Source organism: Suricata suricatta, chromosome 3 (assembly GCF_006229205.1).
Source record: "Suricata suricatta isolate VVHF042 chromosome 3, meerkat_22Aug2017_6uvM2_HiC, whole genome shotgun sequence".
NCBI lineage: Eukaryota > Metazoa > Chordata > Mammalia > Carnivora > Herpestidae > Suricata > Suricata suricatta.
Window position 1 is genome coordinate 78,658,043 of NC_043702.1, and position 18,041 is coordinate 78,676,083.

At 39.3% G+C, this 18,041-nt stretch overlaps 1 protein-coding gene across 1 annotated transcript; it reads left to right on the top strand.

The window, feature by feature from the left end:
- The first annotated feature begins 16,588 nt into the window (after positions 1-16,588).
- On the top strand, positions 16,589-17,028 carry LOC115287835 (small nuclear ribonucleoprotein E-like). Its single transcript, XM_029934617.1, has one exon. The coding sequence runs from the start codon at positions 16,646-16,648 to the stop codon at positions 16,874-16,876; it is 231 nt and encodes a 76-aa protein (XP_029790477.1). The 5' UTR covers positions 16,589-16,645; the 3' UTR covers positions 16,877-17,028.
- The last annotated feature ends 1,013 nt before the right edge of the window (positions 17,029-18,041 follow it).

Genomic DNA, 18,041 nt, shown 5'->3' on the forward strand with positions numbered 1-18,041 from the left:
TCAAAATAGGTTTATCCTACATACCTGGACTTTTCAGACAGGTTGTTGAGACACCATTTACTTACATTTTTTTTCCTGTGGGAGAAGCAGAGGTATGTGAATCTCAAAGACGTCAGCTGGCAGCATAGCCCGGGGTCTCCTAAGTCCTGGTCTACATTCTGTCAACTGTTCACTACCAGCATTTGAGTGTGCAGCGGGCCCCATGCCCCTGTCTCTGTATTCCAGCGGCACGCAGGTGTCTAGCAGTCCCCCCTCACAGATGACTTCCTAGGTCTGGCCTGCTGGTCAGAGAGGAGTTCAGTTGCATTTATTTATATGAACACAGTTTTTTAAAAATGATGGTTAGAGAATAAGAAGCCTGGGGGACTCTCTCTGACCCCTTGCTCAGACCGGGTGCCCCTGCTCTGTGCTTGCAGAGAGTGCTTGTGCTTCCCCTCTGAGCACTTAGCACTGGGATTGCAGTCGCTCCCTTCATGGTCTATCTTCTCTCTGGTTCACAGCCAGTGCTCACCAGCACGTGGGGGGCTTGCTGCATAGCATGCGCTCAGCAGGTAGGTTTCAAACTGTTACCTCTTAAAAAAAACTTCATATCCTCCTGAAAGTGGAAAGGGATTGTTACTTGAGGTTATAGAGTTATAGCTGGAGTTAAATTTTTCTCAACTAAGAAATAAGTCCTGCTAGTAAAGCCAAACATCTGACCTGCAATTCCCCGTCTTCTTTTTTCCCATGAAGCTGTGTCATTAACATAAGAAGAAACATAGAGAACAAATAAACGCATGAATGTGCTAGTGGATTTTATGCATGAAGCAGAGAGGTGCCATGTCAGAGTCCTAGATCCGCTTCATAGAAGTTTCTCTGTGTGAACAGCACACCACAGACACTTTGAGGTCTGTAAGCAGTGAAGGAAGTGGTTTCCAGCCCCAGCATGTCAAAGCCTCACCTAGAAGTTTTGGGGGGAAAATACAGATTCCTGAATTACACTCCTGGAGACGCTGATTCAGGAGGTCTGGAGCAAGACCCAGAGTCCGTTTTTAACAAACACTCCCAGTTGATCAGCCAAGGTTTGAGGACTGACTTCTGAGGAAACTGCACTAAGTAGTCCTGGGCATGGACTCTATGAGTCACATCTAGACCAGTGGTTGAATATGTGTAAGAATCACCCACAAGCTCATTAAAAATGCAGATTTGAGGGGCACCTGCTTGGCTCAGTCAGTTGAGCATCTGACTCTTAATTTTGGCTCAGGTCATGATCATGCAAACCGTGAGATCTGCACCATATTCTGTGCTAACAGCGTGGAGCCTGCTTCGGATTCTCTCTCTCCCTCTCTCTGACCCTCCCCCGCTTTGCTCTTTCTATCTTTTTCAAAAAAAAAATTTTTTTTTAATGCAAATTTGATATCCAGTAGGAAGTGGCTCAAACGACACAGACAGCAGCGAATATCAGTGAAAAGAAAGGGGAGCAGCTGGAACTCTCATTACATTGCTGATGCGAGTGGAAAAGTACAACCATTTTGAGAAGCTGTTCACAGGCATTTTCTTATAAGGTTAAACATATGCCTGCCCTGTGATCCAGCAACTCCCCCGCTAGGTATTTGCCCGACAAGTAAAAGCATATATTCACATAAAAACTTGTATTCCTAAGAGCTAAAAATTAGAAACAATCTTAGTGGATACACTCTAAGTGACCTCAATAATCCATAGCTTTGTATTAATCTCCTTTCCTTGAGTCTGGGTGAAATTTGTGATTTGCTTCTACTATGGCAAAGGTGACAAGATGCTACTCCTTTGGTTTATATCTTATTATTTATTCTTATATTTTATAAGATTCTGTGTTAGCAGATGGAAGAGCAAGCATCCCCTGCTGGCTTTGAAGAAGCAGATAGCCCTATTGGGAACTGCCTCCGGGGAGGGCCATGTGGTCAGGAACTGCAGCCGACAGCCAGTAAGAAGCCAACCAACATCCTCAGTCTGACAACTGCAAGGATCCGAATTCTGCCAACAGCCATGTGAGGCTGGACGAGGACCCCCAAGCTCCAGACACGAACACAGTTTGGGTGATACCATAGTTGCAGTTTTGTGAAACTCTGAGCACAGAGCCCAGCTAAGTAAGCCATGGAATTATGAGATAATAAATGTTTTTAACTGCCACATTTGTAGTAATTTGTTAGACAGCATAGGAAATATACAACTCAGATATCCAGGTGAATGTAGATACACATTATAGCACATTTCTACAATGGAAGAATACTTAGCGATAAAAAGAAACTACTGATACATGTAACAATGTGGATGCATGAAACATGGAGTGAAGAAGCTTGATTCAAAGAGTGTATGTGGTGTTACTGAAATGAGAATAGTGATTGCTTCTGGGAGAGGGGGGATGATTAACTGGAAAGGGGCTTAAAGAAACTTCCTGGGGATGATAGAGGTCTTGACTTGGGTGGTATTTACATGAGGTGTTTGCATTTATTAAATCCCATTGAACAGTATATTCAAAAGATATGCATTTAATTCTATGTAAATTATACCCCAATTTTAGAAAATCATAAGTAATTCTACTTCTCAGATTCTGGCTCCGTGGGTCTTGGACAATAGGATGTAGAATTGTTCACTTCTAATAAGCCTCCCCAGATAATCCTAATACATCAGTCCTTGGACAACACTTGGAAAAACACCCCCAGAGCAATGGGTCATTTAAGAAAGAAGACAGAAGAATAAGAAACACGTGGTTTCTTCTGAGTCAATCTGCTTTCTCCCCAAATTCTGTCCCCGTGTTAGCACAACAAAATCTTCATTTGTTACTCAGCCAGTCAACAGGCAACTTCATTCAGTTCAATTAATTGTTCTCCAAGTACTTGTTATTTATCTTACTCAAAAAAATAATAAGATATGGCCACTCTTCCAAACGAGCTAAAAATTTAATTGAGGAAAAATGCCCATATATGCACGAAACTGGAAACTGTTCAACTGTAATACAAAACAAAGAGGACAGTCACCCAGTCTTTCTACTTATTAAATCTAGTTTTCCTTGGTCACTTTCAAAGTATTCCCTAGTGCCCATGTATCTTCCAAGTGACCTTTTAATGCAATAGTGAATCATTTTGTGGTCATTCAGAGGTTGTTCTCCCTACTAGATTACCTCTGTTTTTCAACTTTTAAGAACCACACTCTGACGGACAACTTCTTTCCTTCAAAGGCCTAGATGGACGGATGAAAGTCAACATTTTCATTCCCAGATGCTGCTGATTTTTATTGAGCTTACCTTACTTGGGGAAATTTCTGTTAACCACCTACGTATCAAATTCTCATCCTAATGAAGTATCACGGTCTATAATATTCATGCAGTTTCCTACTTCTAAAATCTTCCTGACAATTTTCTACTTAATTTTCCTTAATTCCAGGTCATTCCAAATGATGCTCTTCTATTATGGACAATAGAATGGTCAATAATCCATAAAATAATGTTTATCTTTGGTGATAAAGATGGAAAATTTCTCCTTTATAATGGAAGAGTAAGATACTCCAAATATGCAAAGGCCTTTCAAACTATTGTTGTTACAGTAAATTCCTGTCTCTAAGAATGTAGATCCAGAGGCCTAAATAAAACACATTTGAGAAAAGTAACCAGAGAGGAGAATACACATGGAATCTTTGGTTCAAAGATGAGAAGGTGCCGAAGGGCTGTCTTCAAATATAGTGTGGGGTATCGAAATGGTTCCAAGAAGTAAAATTCGGTATAATGGTGGAAGAAACACTGTGGCTGATCCTAGTGTAACAAATAAGGAAATATTTCCTTATAATGGGTGCTATTCAAAGATAGAGCAAGTGGGGCACCTGGGTGGCTTAGTCGGTTGAGCGTCCAACTTTGCTCAGGTCATGATCTCATGGTTTGTAGGTTCCAGGCCTGCATCAGGCTCTGTGCTGACAGTTCGGAGCCTGGAGCCCATTTCAGATTCTGTGTGTCCCTCTCTCTTTGCCCCTCCCCTGCTTGCACTCTGCCTCTTTTTAAAAAATAAATAAACATTAAAAAATTAAGAAAAAAACAAAGAGTAAGCTTCTTGGGAAGGTTTATTCATTTTCTGTGGCTGCCATAAGAAATCAGCACAAATTTGGTAGCTTAAAACAACACCCATTTATTACCTCATAGGTCTATAAGTTTTGGAGTAATATGTTACAGAGCAATAGAGAACTATTACACAGAGCTTTATGTTTAATGCTTTGTTATTCTTATATTCCACATCTAATCCATCATAAAATCATATTGGCTCTACTTAGGATATATCAAGAATCTGACCATTTCTCACCATCTCCACTGCCACCTCCCTGGGTCACCATCTTTCTGTGTCCATGCCTGCACTATCTCGGTCTCTTCTTCTTCTTCTTCTTCTTTTTAAGTTTATTTATTTATTTGAGGACTGGAAGAGAGAGAGAGAGAGAAAGAGAATCCCAAGCAGTTTCCACTGTCAGCACAGAGCCAAATGTTGGGCTCAGTGTCACGAACCATGAGATCATGACCTTAGCTGAAACCAAGAGTCAGATGCTTAACTGACTGAATTACTCAGGTTCCCCTCAGTCTCTCTCATTTTTAATGCTTTATTTATTTTTGAGGGAGAGAGAGACAGAGTACGAGCAAGGGTAGGGGCATAGATAAAGGGAGACACAGAATCTGAAGCAGGCTCCAAGCTGTGAGTTGTCAGCACAGAGCATGACGTGGGGCTCAAACACATAAACCAAGAGTCATGACCTGAGCTGAAGATGGATGCTTAACTGATTGGGCCACCCAGGCGCCACGCTCCCCTCCCCCTCCCCTAGCTCAGTCTCTTCTTAATGGCACATGCTTGATCCTTGTAAGACATTAATTAGATAATATCATTCCTCTGCTCAAAGCCTTGCATTTTTTTTCTCATTTTACTCATATAAAAGCCAAATTCTTACAGTGACTCTATATAATGTTCCCTCCCCACCTCAGTCCTGTTTCATATCATCAACTACTACTATTCTACACCCACCCCATCCCTTCCTCCAAGTCCTACCCAGAGCTCCACACTCGCCTCTTTGCCTCTATTTAAATGTGCAATCCCATGTATCCTCTACCCATCCCCGCATCCTTCACACTCATCACTACCTGACATACTGTTAGGGCCAGGCCATTTCTGCTTAGCTCAGGACTCTTCTGATGGGCAGTCTTGCCCCACAGTTCCCCAGTGGGCTGTCAGAGGTGCTGTCAGATCTACATCATAGTCTGAAGGCTTTCCCTACCCAATCTTTCCTCCTCTTCCTTTCTAACTTTTATGGTCATTATATCCGATAATCTTTTGCACTCCTAATTTCATCTCAATGTCTGCTTCCCAGAGACCAAAACGAACACAAGTACTGTTAAGAACACTGTACCTATGTTAACTCACTTAAATGCCTGGCTTTTCTCCCTTCTGGCTTCTACTCATAGAACTTCCAAAATTTCTTAGGATATAAAATGGCAGCAGCATGGAAATTAACTAAGCTTCCTAAATCCTGACTCTTATCAGCAAAAGTCTTCTGGTTCTTAACCTTAAACCATGGCAAGATTCCCCCAATTTTCTGTTTTCAGAAAGAAAACAAACCTTTGTTGGATCCTTTGGTCCTCCTCTATTTTTGTCTATCTTTTCACAGCCATACTTGCTACACAAGCAGTCTCCTCTTTCTCCCTGCACAGCGGTGCCACGTACCTGGCTGTCTGATGTCCCACAGCCCAGGAAGCTGCCCTCCTGGGACTCCTGCTGTACCTGGCACTCTCCGTAACTCCCCGCTTCTGACTCTTGCCTGTTTGGTAGTGACCCAGATCACCTCTTTTCCCCGCCTCCTCACTCATCTATTTCTTCTGGATTTTCTTTGCTTTCTCATCTTCTCCCTCAATCTCTGATGTAGAGCTTCCCAAAAGCACAGTACTTGGACCTCCTCTGACTGTCTCTGCATACTCGCTTCCAGAAAACTAATTTATTCTCTTGGTTTGTTATCACAGACACCTCAGGATGTTGACCTCTATCACTTCAATGCTTTAGTACCATTTCAGAAGAGATGCCATAACAGAAAGTTTGACACGGAGACCAAAGCCACTAGTGTAGACCCTAATACATTTGATGACCAAAATTTTAAAATACCTACATGGTTAAAAAGCACAGAAATATTAAAAGAAAACAACCAACAAACCAACCTAGCATAAGCAAATTGAGAAAATAATCATAAATTGAAAAAGAATACTTATAATTCATATGGCAAGGGACTAATTTTCTTACTATATAGAAGACCCTTGCAAATCTATTAAAAAAATACCCAAAGCAACCCAATTAAAAAATTGGGAAAATATAAGAATAGAGAATTTGTAGAGTTAAAAAAGGGAAAGTGGATGCTGTGACAATTGGATATTGACATACGGAAAAATGAATTTGGACCTCTATCTCATAACATGTATAAATGTTATCTCCAAATGGATCAAAGCTCTCAGTATAAGACCTAAAACTATAAAACTCTAATGAGAAAACCTAAGTATAAATCATTGTGAACTTGGACTGGGCAAAGTTGGCCTTCTTAGATAAAATGCCAAAAGCACCGCAACCAAAGAAAAAATAAATAGGACTTCCAAAATTAAAAACCTCTGTGCACCCAAAGGACACTAATAAGAAAGTAAAGAGACAAATCACAGATGAGAAGGAAATATTTGTAAATCATGTATCTAGTAACGAACTATTATTCAGAATATATAAAAAACCTTACAACCCAATAATTAAAAGTTAAACAGTATTTATTATTTATTTTTTAAATTTATTTATTTTTGAGAGAGTGCCCATGCACATGGCAGAGAGAGAGGGAGAGAGAGAATCCCAAGCAGGCTCCATGCTGTCAGCACAGAGCCTGATGTGGGGCTCAGTCCCAAGAAGGATGAAATCATGACCTAAGCCACAATCAAGAGTCAGACACTTAACCAACTGAGCCACCCAACACCCCAAAATTTAAACACTTTTTAATGGGCAAATAAAAACATTTAAAAATGGGCAAAGGATTTGAATAGATATTTCTTCAAAGAAGGTATGCAAATGGTCAATAACCACATGAAAATCTATTCAACCTCAGTAATCATTGGGGATATGCAAATCAAAATCATGAAGTATGACTTCATATGTACTATGATAGTTATCATTGATTTTAGAAAGGAAAACAGCAAATACTGGTAAAGATATATAGGACTGGAACTCTCATACGTTGCTAATGGGAATGCAATTGGTACAGCCATCATGAGACATAGTTTGTCAGTTTCTAAAAAAGTTAAAACAATGCGTTCCCATGTAACACAGCAATTTTTTTTCTAGGCATATACTTATGAGAACTGGAAATAAACATCATACAAAAACTTGTGCAGGAATGTTTATAACAGTGATATTCACTGGGCACCTGGGCAGTTCAGTCAGTTGAGCATGTGACTCTTGATTTTAGCTCCAGTCATGATCCCAGGGTGGTAGGATTGAATCCCGCATCAGGCTCCACTCTAAGCATGGAGTCTGCTTAAGATTCTCTTTCTCTCGGGGCACCTGGGTGGCTCAGTTGGTTAAGCATCCAGCTTTGGTTCAGGTCATGATCTCACGGTTCATGGGTTCAAGCCCTGCTTTGGGCTCTGTGCTGACAGCTAGCTCAGAGCCTGGAGCCTGTGTCTCCCTCTCTCTCTGACCCTCCCCTGCTCATGTTTTCTCTCTGTGTCTCTCAAAAGTAAATAAAAAACATGAAAAAAATAAAAGAAAAGATTCTCTCTCTCTATCTCTCTCTCTCTCACTTTGTCCCTCTCCCCCACTTGCATGTGCTCTCTCTCTAAAATAAAAAGAGTAATAATATTTACAATAGGCAAAAAGTGGAAACAATGGAAATGTCCATCAGTTGGTGAGTGAAAAAACCAAAATGTAGTCTATCCACATAGTAGAATATCATTCAGCTATAAAATGAAGTAATGATACATGCTACAACATGGATGGACTTTGAAAATTATTTACGTGAAAGAATCCAGTCACAAAAAGTCACATATTTCTTGATTCTGTTTACAGGAAATGTCCAGAATAGGGAAAAGCCACAGAGACAGGAAGTAGATAGGTGATTAGTGAGCAGGGACTTTGGAGGTTAAAAGGCTTCTGCTAGGACTGGGGTGAGGCGAACGGGCATGACTGCTAATGGGGATGAGGTTTCCTTTTGGAGTGATAAAAATGTCTTGGAATGAGGTAGAGGTGAGGTTGTACAATCTTGTGAATGTACTAAAAACCACGGAGTTGTATACTTTAAGATGGTGAATTTTATGGCAAGTGAATTATATCTCAAAAAAAAAATGAAACAAAGCAAGTGGCGAATAAACATAGGAATAGATGATCAAATTCACAACAGTGTTGAATATATGAATGAAAATAACAGTCAGGATTCATTTTCCCGTCATTGGATTGGCAAAGACTTAAAAATCTATAGCATACACAGTGTTTCATGCTTGTGGAGAAACTGTTACATCCTTTTGGAGGAAGCGTAATTTGCCATATTGTGTTCCTACTCTGAATAAATAACTTCACTTCCAAGAATTTATCTTATGCTTAGATTTGCACATATATATTTTTTTTATATATAAACAAATGCTTAAAGCTGATAGCTATAGCCTTGTTAGGAGCAAAAAACCATTTAATTATATAGCCATATAATAAAATACTAAGCTATTGCTAAAACAATAAGGTAGGTTTATATGGAAAGATGCCATAATATATTATAAAGTTAAAAAGTTATCACAAATATGTATATTATAAAATATATATAATAGCTATAACATTTAAAAATATTACATTAAATTTATGCTTATAGATCTCATATATAAATTTATATACATTATATATAAAATAGATCCCATTTTTATCCAAAATGTACATATGTAAGCATGTCAGTTTGCAAAATAAAGATTAGAGAAATATATGCTGAAATGTTAATCGTTGCTGGGGATGGGGTAAAATATGATTTGTAGGAAATTTTACTTCCTATCATTATTATTTAAATTTTAAAAAATGTATGTTTGAATCTTTTATAATCAGCAATGTTAATCATTGTTTATATAAATTAGTGAATATCTTGAAAATTCAAAACACAGTATGTATACATTATAGCATATTTTTAAGGTTGTTTGTTTTAGAGAGAGAGCACGTGAGTTGGGGAGAGAGGCAGATGGAGAAAGAAAGAGAATCTCAAGCAGACACTATGCTCAGTGTGGAGCCCAAACCAGGGCTCAATCCCAAGACCCTGGGATCATGACTTGAGCTGAAATCAAGAGTCCAACGTTTAACCCCCTCAGCCACCCTGGAGCCCCTGAGGTATTTTAAAAACATCCTTTTAGAGAAGAAAATAAAATTTCTTACGATCTGCCATCTAGGATATCCTAGAATGCTTTTATTTTGTTTCTTGTTTTGAGTGTTGCTTTGTATGTCTTTATCATCAGTTCATTTTTTCCCTTCCCTACAATTACTTAGAGTTCTTTTGATCTTATTATTTTTTTATTTTTTAATGTTTTATTTATTTTTGAGAGAGAGAGAGAGAGAGAGAGAGAGAGAGAGAGAAAGAGTGTGAGCAGGGAAGGGTCAGAGAGAGATGGAAACACAGAATCTGAAATAGGCTCCAGGCTCTGAGCTAGCTGTCAGTACAGAACCCGACACGGGGCTCGAACCCATGAACTGTGAGATCATGACCTGAGCCGAAGCCGGATGCTCTACCGACTGAGCCACTCATGCACCCCTCTTTTGATCTTTTTCTACCTAAAGAGAAAAGAGCTGGGGCTTTGGAAGTAAGGGGCTTCTGCTAGGGAATCATAATCCTGCCACGCAGAGGATAGTTATGCCCATGGGGAATGATTAATTGCTAACATTACCACGATTATCAATAACTTCATGGCTAACAAAGAACTTCTGCGCACCTCACCCCATTGAACTGGGGGCCTAGAGCTATTCCTTGTACTTTAAGAGCAGGTTCCTATTTCATTAACTGCTGTGTCCCCAGTCTCTAGCTCAGGCAAAGTGCCCAATAGGTGTTCTCTAAACTGAACTGAGCTGGAGCTGGAGAGTGAAAGAGTTGCAGGGATCCCAATGATCTACTTGCATTAGGGGGAATAGGAAGCAAGGAGAAGAATGTTGCAAATAGGAAATAGGAATAACCTATTTTGAGAGAGAGAGAGAGAGAGACAGAGAGAGAGAGAGACAGAGAGACTCCCAAGTAGGTTCCACAGGTTGAGCCTGACACAGGGCTTGATCCTATGACCCTAGGATCATGACCTGAACCAAAATCAATATTTGGATGCTCAACCAACTGGACCAGCCAGGTGCTCCAGGAATAACCCTTTTAATAGGATGTCAAGTTTCTTTCTCCTACCTCCCTCATCCCAGCTTTGAAATCTAGATAGGAAGGAAAGACAGGCCAGAAAAGAGTGACCAGAGGCAAATGGACAATGGAAAATGACAAAGGTGAGTTTTGCCTAGTCCTTGTTTCCTGGGCCCAGTCAGGACCCCTGAACTGCAAGATAAAGAGTGTGAGGCCAGCCTTGATGAAAGTACCAAGCATTGGATCTTTTGTCCTCCAAGCACAGTGAACCGTTTTGTGTTTTTGTGGGTTTTGTTTTGTTTTTTGTTTGGTTGAAGTCAAGGACTGATCTATCTTCAACATTTAGCTGACTTACACCAGGAGGTCGCTGTTTGACATTGTCACACTTCTCATACATCTCCGTTTGTGACAAGCATGGCTCTAATGCAGGTGGTCCAGAGTCTCCTTCAAACCTGCAAACTTGAGGTTTAGAGCTGTGGCTTGCAGAAGCTTTAAATTCTCTCTTTGCTCTGAATTCTGCTCATTCAAATAAAATTCATCTTCCTACATCAAGAAAGACAGGAACCATCTGAAATTTCCTGAAACACCTGGTGCCAGGCAGGTTGAGGCAGGTGATCCTGTCACGTTGCCCTTAACAAGTTTGTGATAGCATCTTTTTTGGTCTTTATGTTATTCACTGGCAAATTCCAAGTAATGTCAGCACTGATGAATGCAAAACAGCCATGGTGACTGTGCTATTAGTACCTCCTAGAGCACAGGCTTTGATTGATCTAGAGCACAGTTTTTCAGACTGGAGGTGGTGTGACCCATTGGTAAGTTAAAAAAAAAACAATTCAGTTGGACACTTATGCAACACTGTATTGCATTGTGTGTGTGTGTGTGTGTGTGTGAGCATGTATAGATGTATATATAAATGGTGTGCATGTGTGTGTGTATGTATATATGTGTGTGTGTATATATATAGATGTAAATCTGTATCTATATCTATAAAACAGTTCAGTGGATTGTGGCAGCATTTAAAAGTAAAACCAAGTAGAATAAAATCAGTTTATCATTCCCAGAAATCACAAGAAACTGAAACCTAAGTTTTAATCACATATGTGTATGTAGGTTTCTGTATTTGTAGATTATAGTACAATAATAAATGCCTTTCTTACTGTCATGGTCAAGAGAGGTTGAAAGCCATTGATCTAGGGTGGAAACTGGCAAAGTGTGGTTCACAAGCCATATCCGACTCACTGCCTGCTGTTTGTATGGACAGCAAGCTATGACTTTTACATTTTTAAATGCTTGGAAAAAAACCAAAAGAATATGTCATGACATGTGAAAATTGTATTTCAGTGTCCATCAGGTATTATTGGAATGAAGCCCAACCTGTTCATGTATTGTTTGTGGCTGCTTTAGCAAGAGTTGAGCAGTTGCAACAGACATTTTATGGCCCATATAGCCTAAAATATTTACTATCTTTCTGGAAAAAGATTACTGACCCTGATCTAGAGGGGTATTTTTGTGATCATTTTTTCCAAGTCTGTCCATTTGTTTAATTTGGTTTGTAGAAGAACTAGAGAACTATCTGACAGGATTGGAGTATGGTGATTTGGCGGTTGTAGAGGACACCGCAGCTGCTCCCCACATCCCTTGGGACACCCTGCCCTGTTTTGCGTGGTCCTTCTCTGGTGTCTGTGGGTTCCGGTGGCCTGCACCTGCAGCTTTCCGCAGACCCTTGCCCTTGTGCTTCTGGAGCTGGGTTTGCCTCCCTGTGCAAGAGCTGGAGGTACCCAGGTGTTTCAGCTCTTGCACGCAGGCCCTGGGCCAAACTGCAAGGGCACGGAATGCTAATTGTCTTGCCTCAAGTCATGAGGACAAAACTGTAAAGGTCACTGTTATTCCAGGGGTTCCCTGTGGGATCGGGCAGACATTTTCCCCCTTCAGACTTAGCCAGAATCACACTCTCTCACTGGTTTCTTCCCCTCCTCTGTCCTGGAGCACTTCTTAACAGCTGGGGCCATACGAGTCCCAGTCACAGACTTGTCTTCTGGGGATCCCAGCCCCAGAGAGCGGGAGTAGGGGGAGAAGTTTATAAAAGGCAACTATTTGACAAAACTCTGGTTCGGTATGTGTCACTCGCCGCTCTTGCTGAATGTGGACCCTTTGCATGCTGTTGGTGTTTTCAGGAAGGGGAAAGGTTTTCTCATTGAAGATGAATTTGTGATGTGCTGTAATTGCCAAGAGCTCTAGGATAAGTCAAGAGAATTGGATTCTAATTCCAACTGATCCACTGGGCAAACACTGATCTCTGTAAGACTCATTCTGCCCCACTTGAAAAGTAGTTAGACTAGTCAATTTTTAAAGGTTTTCTCAAACTTTCTGAGTCTCCTTGTGAGGTGGGTAGTTAAAACCATCTTCTTGATGCTGACTAATACTGATCGAGCCATCTAGCCCACAAACCAGGCTGGGCTCCAAAATTTCAGGCTGAAGTCTGCATGTTACCCATGCAGTGGAGGTGCTAGCCCTGCCATCCCCAGGTGAGCACCCACAGTGCAGCAGAGCACCCCAGGGGTCCAGTGCTCCCCCAATCACAACCTAGACTTTGACAGCCAGTTAGCAGCACTCAAGATTTGCTTTCATAATGTGGAGCCACTGTGTGTGTGGTTTTAGGCTTTAAAACTATGAAGTCTCTCCTACCCCTCACCCTACTTTCCAGTCTCAGCCTGGACTCTGGCACCAAATCTTTGGTCTGTGATACTTTTCTGCCATGGTTATGATGGCCGTTTTTACATCAGTTCTTTCAGGGTACCAAAGCTCCTACATGTGAGACAAGAGCATCTCTCACAGGTAAACCCTGAAAAGGAAAACCTTGAAAAGGAAACAGAGAGCATAGGGTGGAATGGTAAGAAGGTAGATGACTGTAAGACGACACCACTTCATTTTTATCTTGCTTATTAGAAAACTTTATATAAGACGCCTGGGTGGCTCAGTCAGTTAAGTGCCTGACTTAGGCTCAGGTTATGATCTCATAGTTTGTAAGTTCAAGACCCATGTCAGGCTTTGTGCTGACGGCTCAGAGCCTGGGGCCTGCTTCAGATTCTGTGTCTCGTTCTTTCTCCCTCTGACCCTTCCCTACTCATGCTCTGTCTCTATCTCAAAAATAAATAAACATTTAAAAATTTAAAAAAAACCTTTAGGCAATACAGATTATAAAGTATTTCTTCAACTAGGTCTAAGGACCCCTAGGGATTCTGCACATACTTTCTGAGGCCTGTTTGTTCTTTACATAACATTATTTGTAATTGTGTTCATTCATTTGGATAGTCATCTTAGCAATTAAATATGAAAACGCCATCATCCAGATTCTAGAAAATGACTACATGGAATGTAAATCTAGATCTCACTTTTATCATCTTTGTTTTCATTTGTGTTTATAACCTTTAGGAGCTAACTGATAAAGTGATAGCATATTATCTTTTTATTTTTTTCCACAACAAAATCACCTTTATCATTTACTTTTAAGGTTAGGTAAATAATCATAATCATTTAAAAACATTCCAAGAATACACAAAAGGGTGAAAAAGTAATAAATCACTCAAAATCCCACCACTCCTGTTATAAACACTGTGACCATCCTTTCTTGATTTTTAACATTTTATGAGTTAGAAAGTATGCCTCACTGCCATAGGGTTGCAGATCCCAACGTCAAAGATGGTAACTGTCACCTTTATGATGAATTCTTTTCTTTACTTTTCAAGATAAAACTTCCCTCTGGCTATTATAATTTGCCCTTGAGTGGCATTTTCACATATGAAGACTTAAGTTTTAAAAACTGTTTAATAAATTGATAATTCTAGTTGAAATCCTGAAAAATTTACGTAATTAAAATAATTGTTATATATGTGTCAATAAAAATTAACATAAAATAAAATAATGTGGTACTTTTTAAAATTTTTCTTTAAATTCCAGTTAGTTAACACACAGTGTAGTATTAGTTTCAAGGATCCAGTGTAGTGATTCAATACTTCCATAAGACAGCTGGTGCTCATCACAAGTGCCCTCCTTATTTCCATCACCTGTTTAAACCCAAATAAGCAATGCACTAATTTAATTAATGAAGAGTAATGAAAAAAGACTAAAAGCAGACTTAACATGAAGATGGCATATTGGGGCTACTCAAAAGCCATAGGACATCATACTGGTAATCATTTCTACATTTCACTTGCAGACAGACAGAAACAAGGATAAGAAATCTTGAATGGGGATAGTTTTCTAACTGATATAAATGACCTATTTCCAGTTTTTATCATTTTCTGTCCCAACTTTGACTGTGAAATCTGTGTTGAAACCGCATTTAAAAAAATATCTATAAAATATAGAGCAAGGATGCCTGGGTGGCTCATTTGGTTAAGTGTCCAACTCTTGGTTTCAGCTCAGGTCTCACAGTTTGTGAGTTGCAGCCCTGCATTGGGCTCCATGCTGCTAGTTCAGAGCCTGTTTGGGATTCTCTTTCTCCCTCTTTTTTGCCCCTTCCTCACTCACACCGTCTCTGTCTCTCTCAAAAGAAATAAATTAATTTAAAAAATAGAGCAGATTCAGATATTATTTTCTTGTTCCCCAAAATACTTGATGCTTTTAAAAAAGTCACAATAATAACCTTACTTTTAAGCGAATAAAATCAGAGTTGTCAACTGTTGACAAGAAATAACAAGTGCTAATGAGAGTGTGGAGAATAAAGAACTTGGGTGTACTGCTGGTGAGCATGCAAGTTAGCACACCCACTGTGGAAAACAGTATGCAGTTTCCTTAAAAAATTAAAAATAGAAATATCATATGACCCACAAATTCTATTACTGGGGATTTACAGAACAAAATGAGAACACTAATTTGAAAAGATCTATGAACCCCTGTGTTTATTGTGGCATTATTTATAATAGCCAAGATATGGATGCTGCTCAATTGTCTATCAATAAATGAATGGATAAAGAAGTTGTAGTATATATATATACAACAGAATATTACTCAGCCATAACAAAGAATGAACTGTTTCAGTTTGCAACACCATGGATTGACCCAGAGGGTACAACGCTAAGTGAAATAAGTCAGACAGAGAAAGACAAATGTCATATGATTTTACTCACGTGTGAAATTTAAGAAACAAAAGAATGAATAAAGAAAAAAGAGACAAACCAAAAACCACACTTAAATACAGAGAATAAACTGGTGGCTGCCAGAAGGGAGGTGGGTTGGGGGATGGGTAAAATAGATAAAGGGGATTAAGAGGCACAAACTCCCAGTTACACAATAAATAAGTCATGGAGGTAGAAAGTACAGCACAGAGAATACAGTCAATAAGATTGTGACAATGTTGTTTGGTGACAGATATTGACTACACTTATTATAGTAGACACTGAGTAACATAAAGAATTGTTGAATCATTATGTGTATCTGAAACTAATATGACACTGTATATTAATTATGCTTCAATAAAATGTTTTACAAAGAAAAATTAGTTATCAAATGATATATCATTAAAAATTGATCCATAGTTTTGGTAAAACGTGGTCTGATAATCATGAATTTCAAACTCAGGCATCAACTTTCTCATATTTTTACAGAATAGCAATACAAAGAGTATTATCAAAGTCAAATGCCAAAAGATTTAAGTTAGACTTGTACCTGAGGTATCTCTTTCTACAATTATGTTTCATCAGAGATCTCATTTCAGCATAACAACATCATCTATCAGTTTGAGTTTTAATTATATATATTTTTTGGGCATTTAATTTATAAATTGCCTTTGAGTTTATACTTTTTATAAGGTTCTGTGACCCCCTAGTTGATGCTAAAAGCACCAAAAGTATACTGGTTTCCATATTTGCACCTATTTTTAGTAAAAATTAGGGTTAAAAATGTCAAGCTAATAGTGAATACCAAAGAATGATTTCCCTTTAAGAAATCCATATAGGCGGGTAATTGAAGACGCGGAGAGAGGTGGGCTTGGGCCAACCCCTGCAGAGGGAAGTGCGGGAGTGGCGGGGATGAGCGAAAGGAAGACAAGCTTTAGTTAGGTACCAGTGGCAGTGGGAGTCCTCAGCCTCAGGGAGGAGAAAGATGTCGGCGCCAGGAAACTCCTGGAAAGTAAGAGTGGGAGAGATCCCTTCAGAGTGTTCGGGAACCTCGAATGAGTGCCTGGCTGGGCTGTCCGTTGCATGGACAGAAAACAAAGGCGAAAGGCGGGTAGAGTTGACCAGTTTCGGGGAGCACGGTCTACGCTCTGCGTGTATTTTTTCCTTAACCTCCGATGCAGAACCTCATCTTCAGATACTTGCAAAATAGATCTCGGATTCAGGTGTGGCTTTATGAGCAAGTGAACATGCGGATAGAGGGCTGTATCATTGGTTTTGATGAGTACATGAACCTCGTATTAGATGATGCAGAAGAGATTCATTCTAAAACAAAGTCAAGAAAACAACTGGGTCGGATCATGCTAAAAGGAGATAATATTACCCTGCTCCAAAGTGTCTCCAACTAGAAATGAAATCAATGAAGTGATGAGAAATTCTTGAGAAGGACATGTAGTTTGTTTTTTAGAGGTCCCTTGTTGGGAGTATAGTTCCAGAACATTTGTTCCTACTGTTTTGATTACCTTTATGTTATTACCAGGTGACAATAAATGCTATGGGATTGTTTAAAAAAAAAGAAAAAAGAAATCCATATATTGCTTGAATTTGAGAAATCCTGGTGTGAGGCTAAACAACTATTTTTTGCTCCTGTTGCAGGCATATATGTATATATATCATATACATATACAGCCTTTTATATCAATGAAATCCTCCTTATACATGCTGTTCCTTGATTTTTACTTAATGTCACAGACCTCCTTCTTTTTAATGACTTTAAAGTATTCCACTATATGACTGGTTAGCCAGTCCTTCATTAGGATATGTTTGTTGTTTCCAGATTTCAAACTCTCCTAAGGAATGGTGTGATGAACATCATTGCGCATTTTGTAAACCTGTTAGGGTAAATTGATAGAAATGGACTTGTGGAGTCAAAGCTGTGCCTATTTCAGTTTTTGATAGATATGGCCCCAGTTGCTTTCCAAAAAGGCTATATGAATTTTCTATCCTGCCCACAGGGTAGAAGTTTGGCTACATTTTCATCAACACAGAGTGTCACAGAACTTTCAAATCTTGGAAATTTGATAGTTAAGAAGAATTGTGAGTTAACCGAGTTGATGGTATTTTATGTTTCAAATATACATAGTTGTTACTGTGATTGTTCAGATGCAAAATCCTTTGAGGGTGTTATTGCATTAATTTATCATTATATATTTTCTCAGTAATAGCTACTAAAAACAACTATCATGCAGAAGTTTATGATTTTATTTCTTTTAGAAAAGAGTGCTCATAGTAAAATATGTTTGGAAGTCTGCAATTATTTGGGGCTCTTGTCTACATGAGGATACTACCCTTTATAATGCAAAGAAAATGAGAGCAAGGTTGGGGATGACACAGCCCTGGTGGCTGTCCTTTTGCTCTGTCTTGACACAAATCCTACCTAGTTACCCCTGGGTTCAGAGGGGTCCCAAGAAAAGGTGGGATTCTTCGTATCTTTTCTTTCTTAAATGAGGAAGAAAGATACCCTTTGTCTTTTTTGTCCAAGTTCCAGTCTCTTAATTTTCACTATTGTGGGAT

What these genes read in the sequence shown, in the direction of transcription:
- LOC115287835 (XM_029934617.1), top strand. Translation starts at nt 16,646, where the DNA reads ATGCAGAACCTCATCTTCAGATACTTGCAAAATAGATCTCGGATTCAG.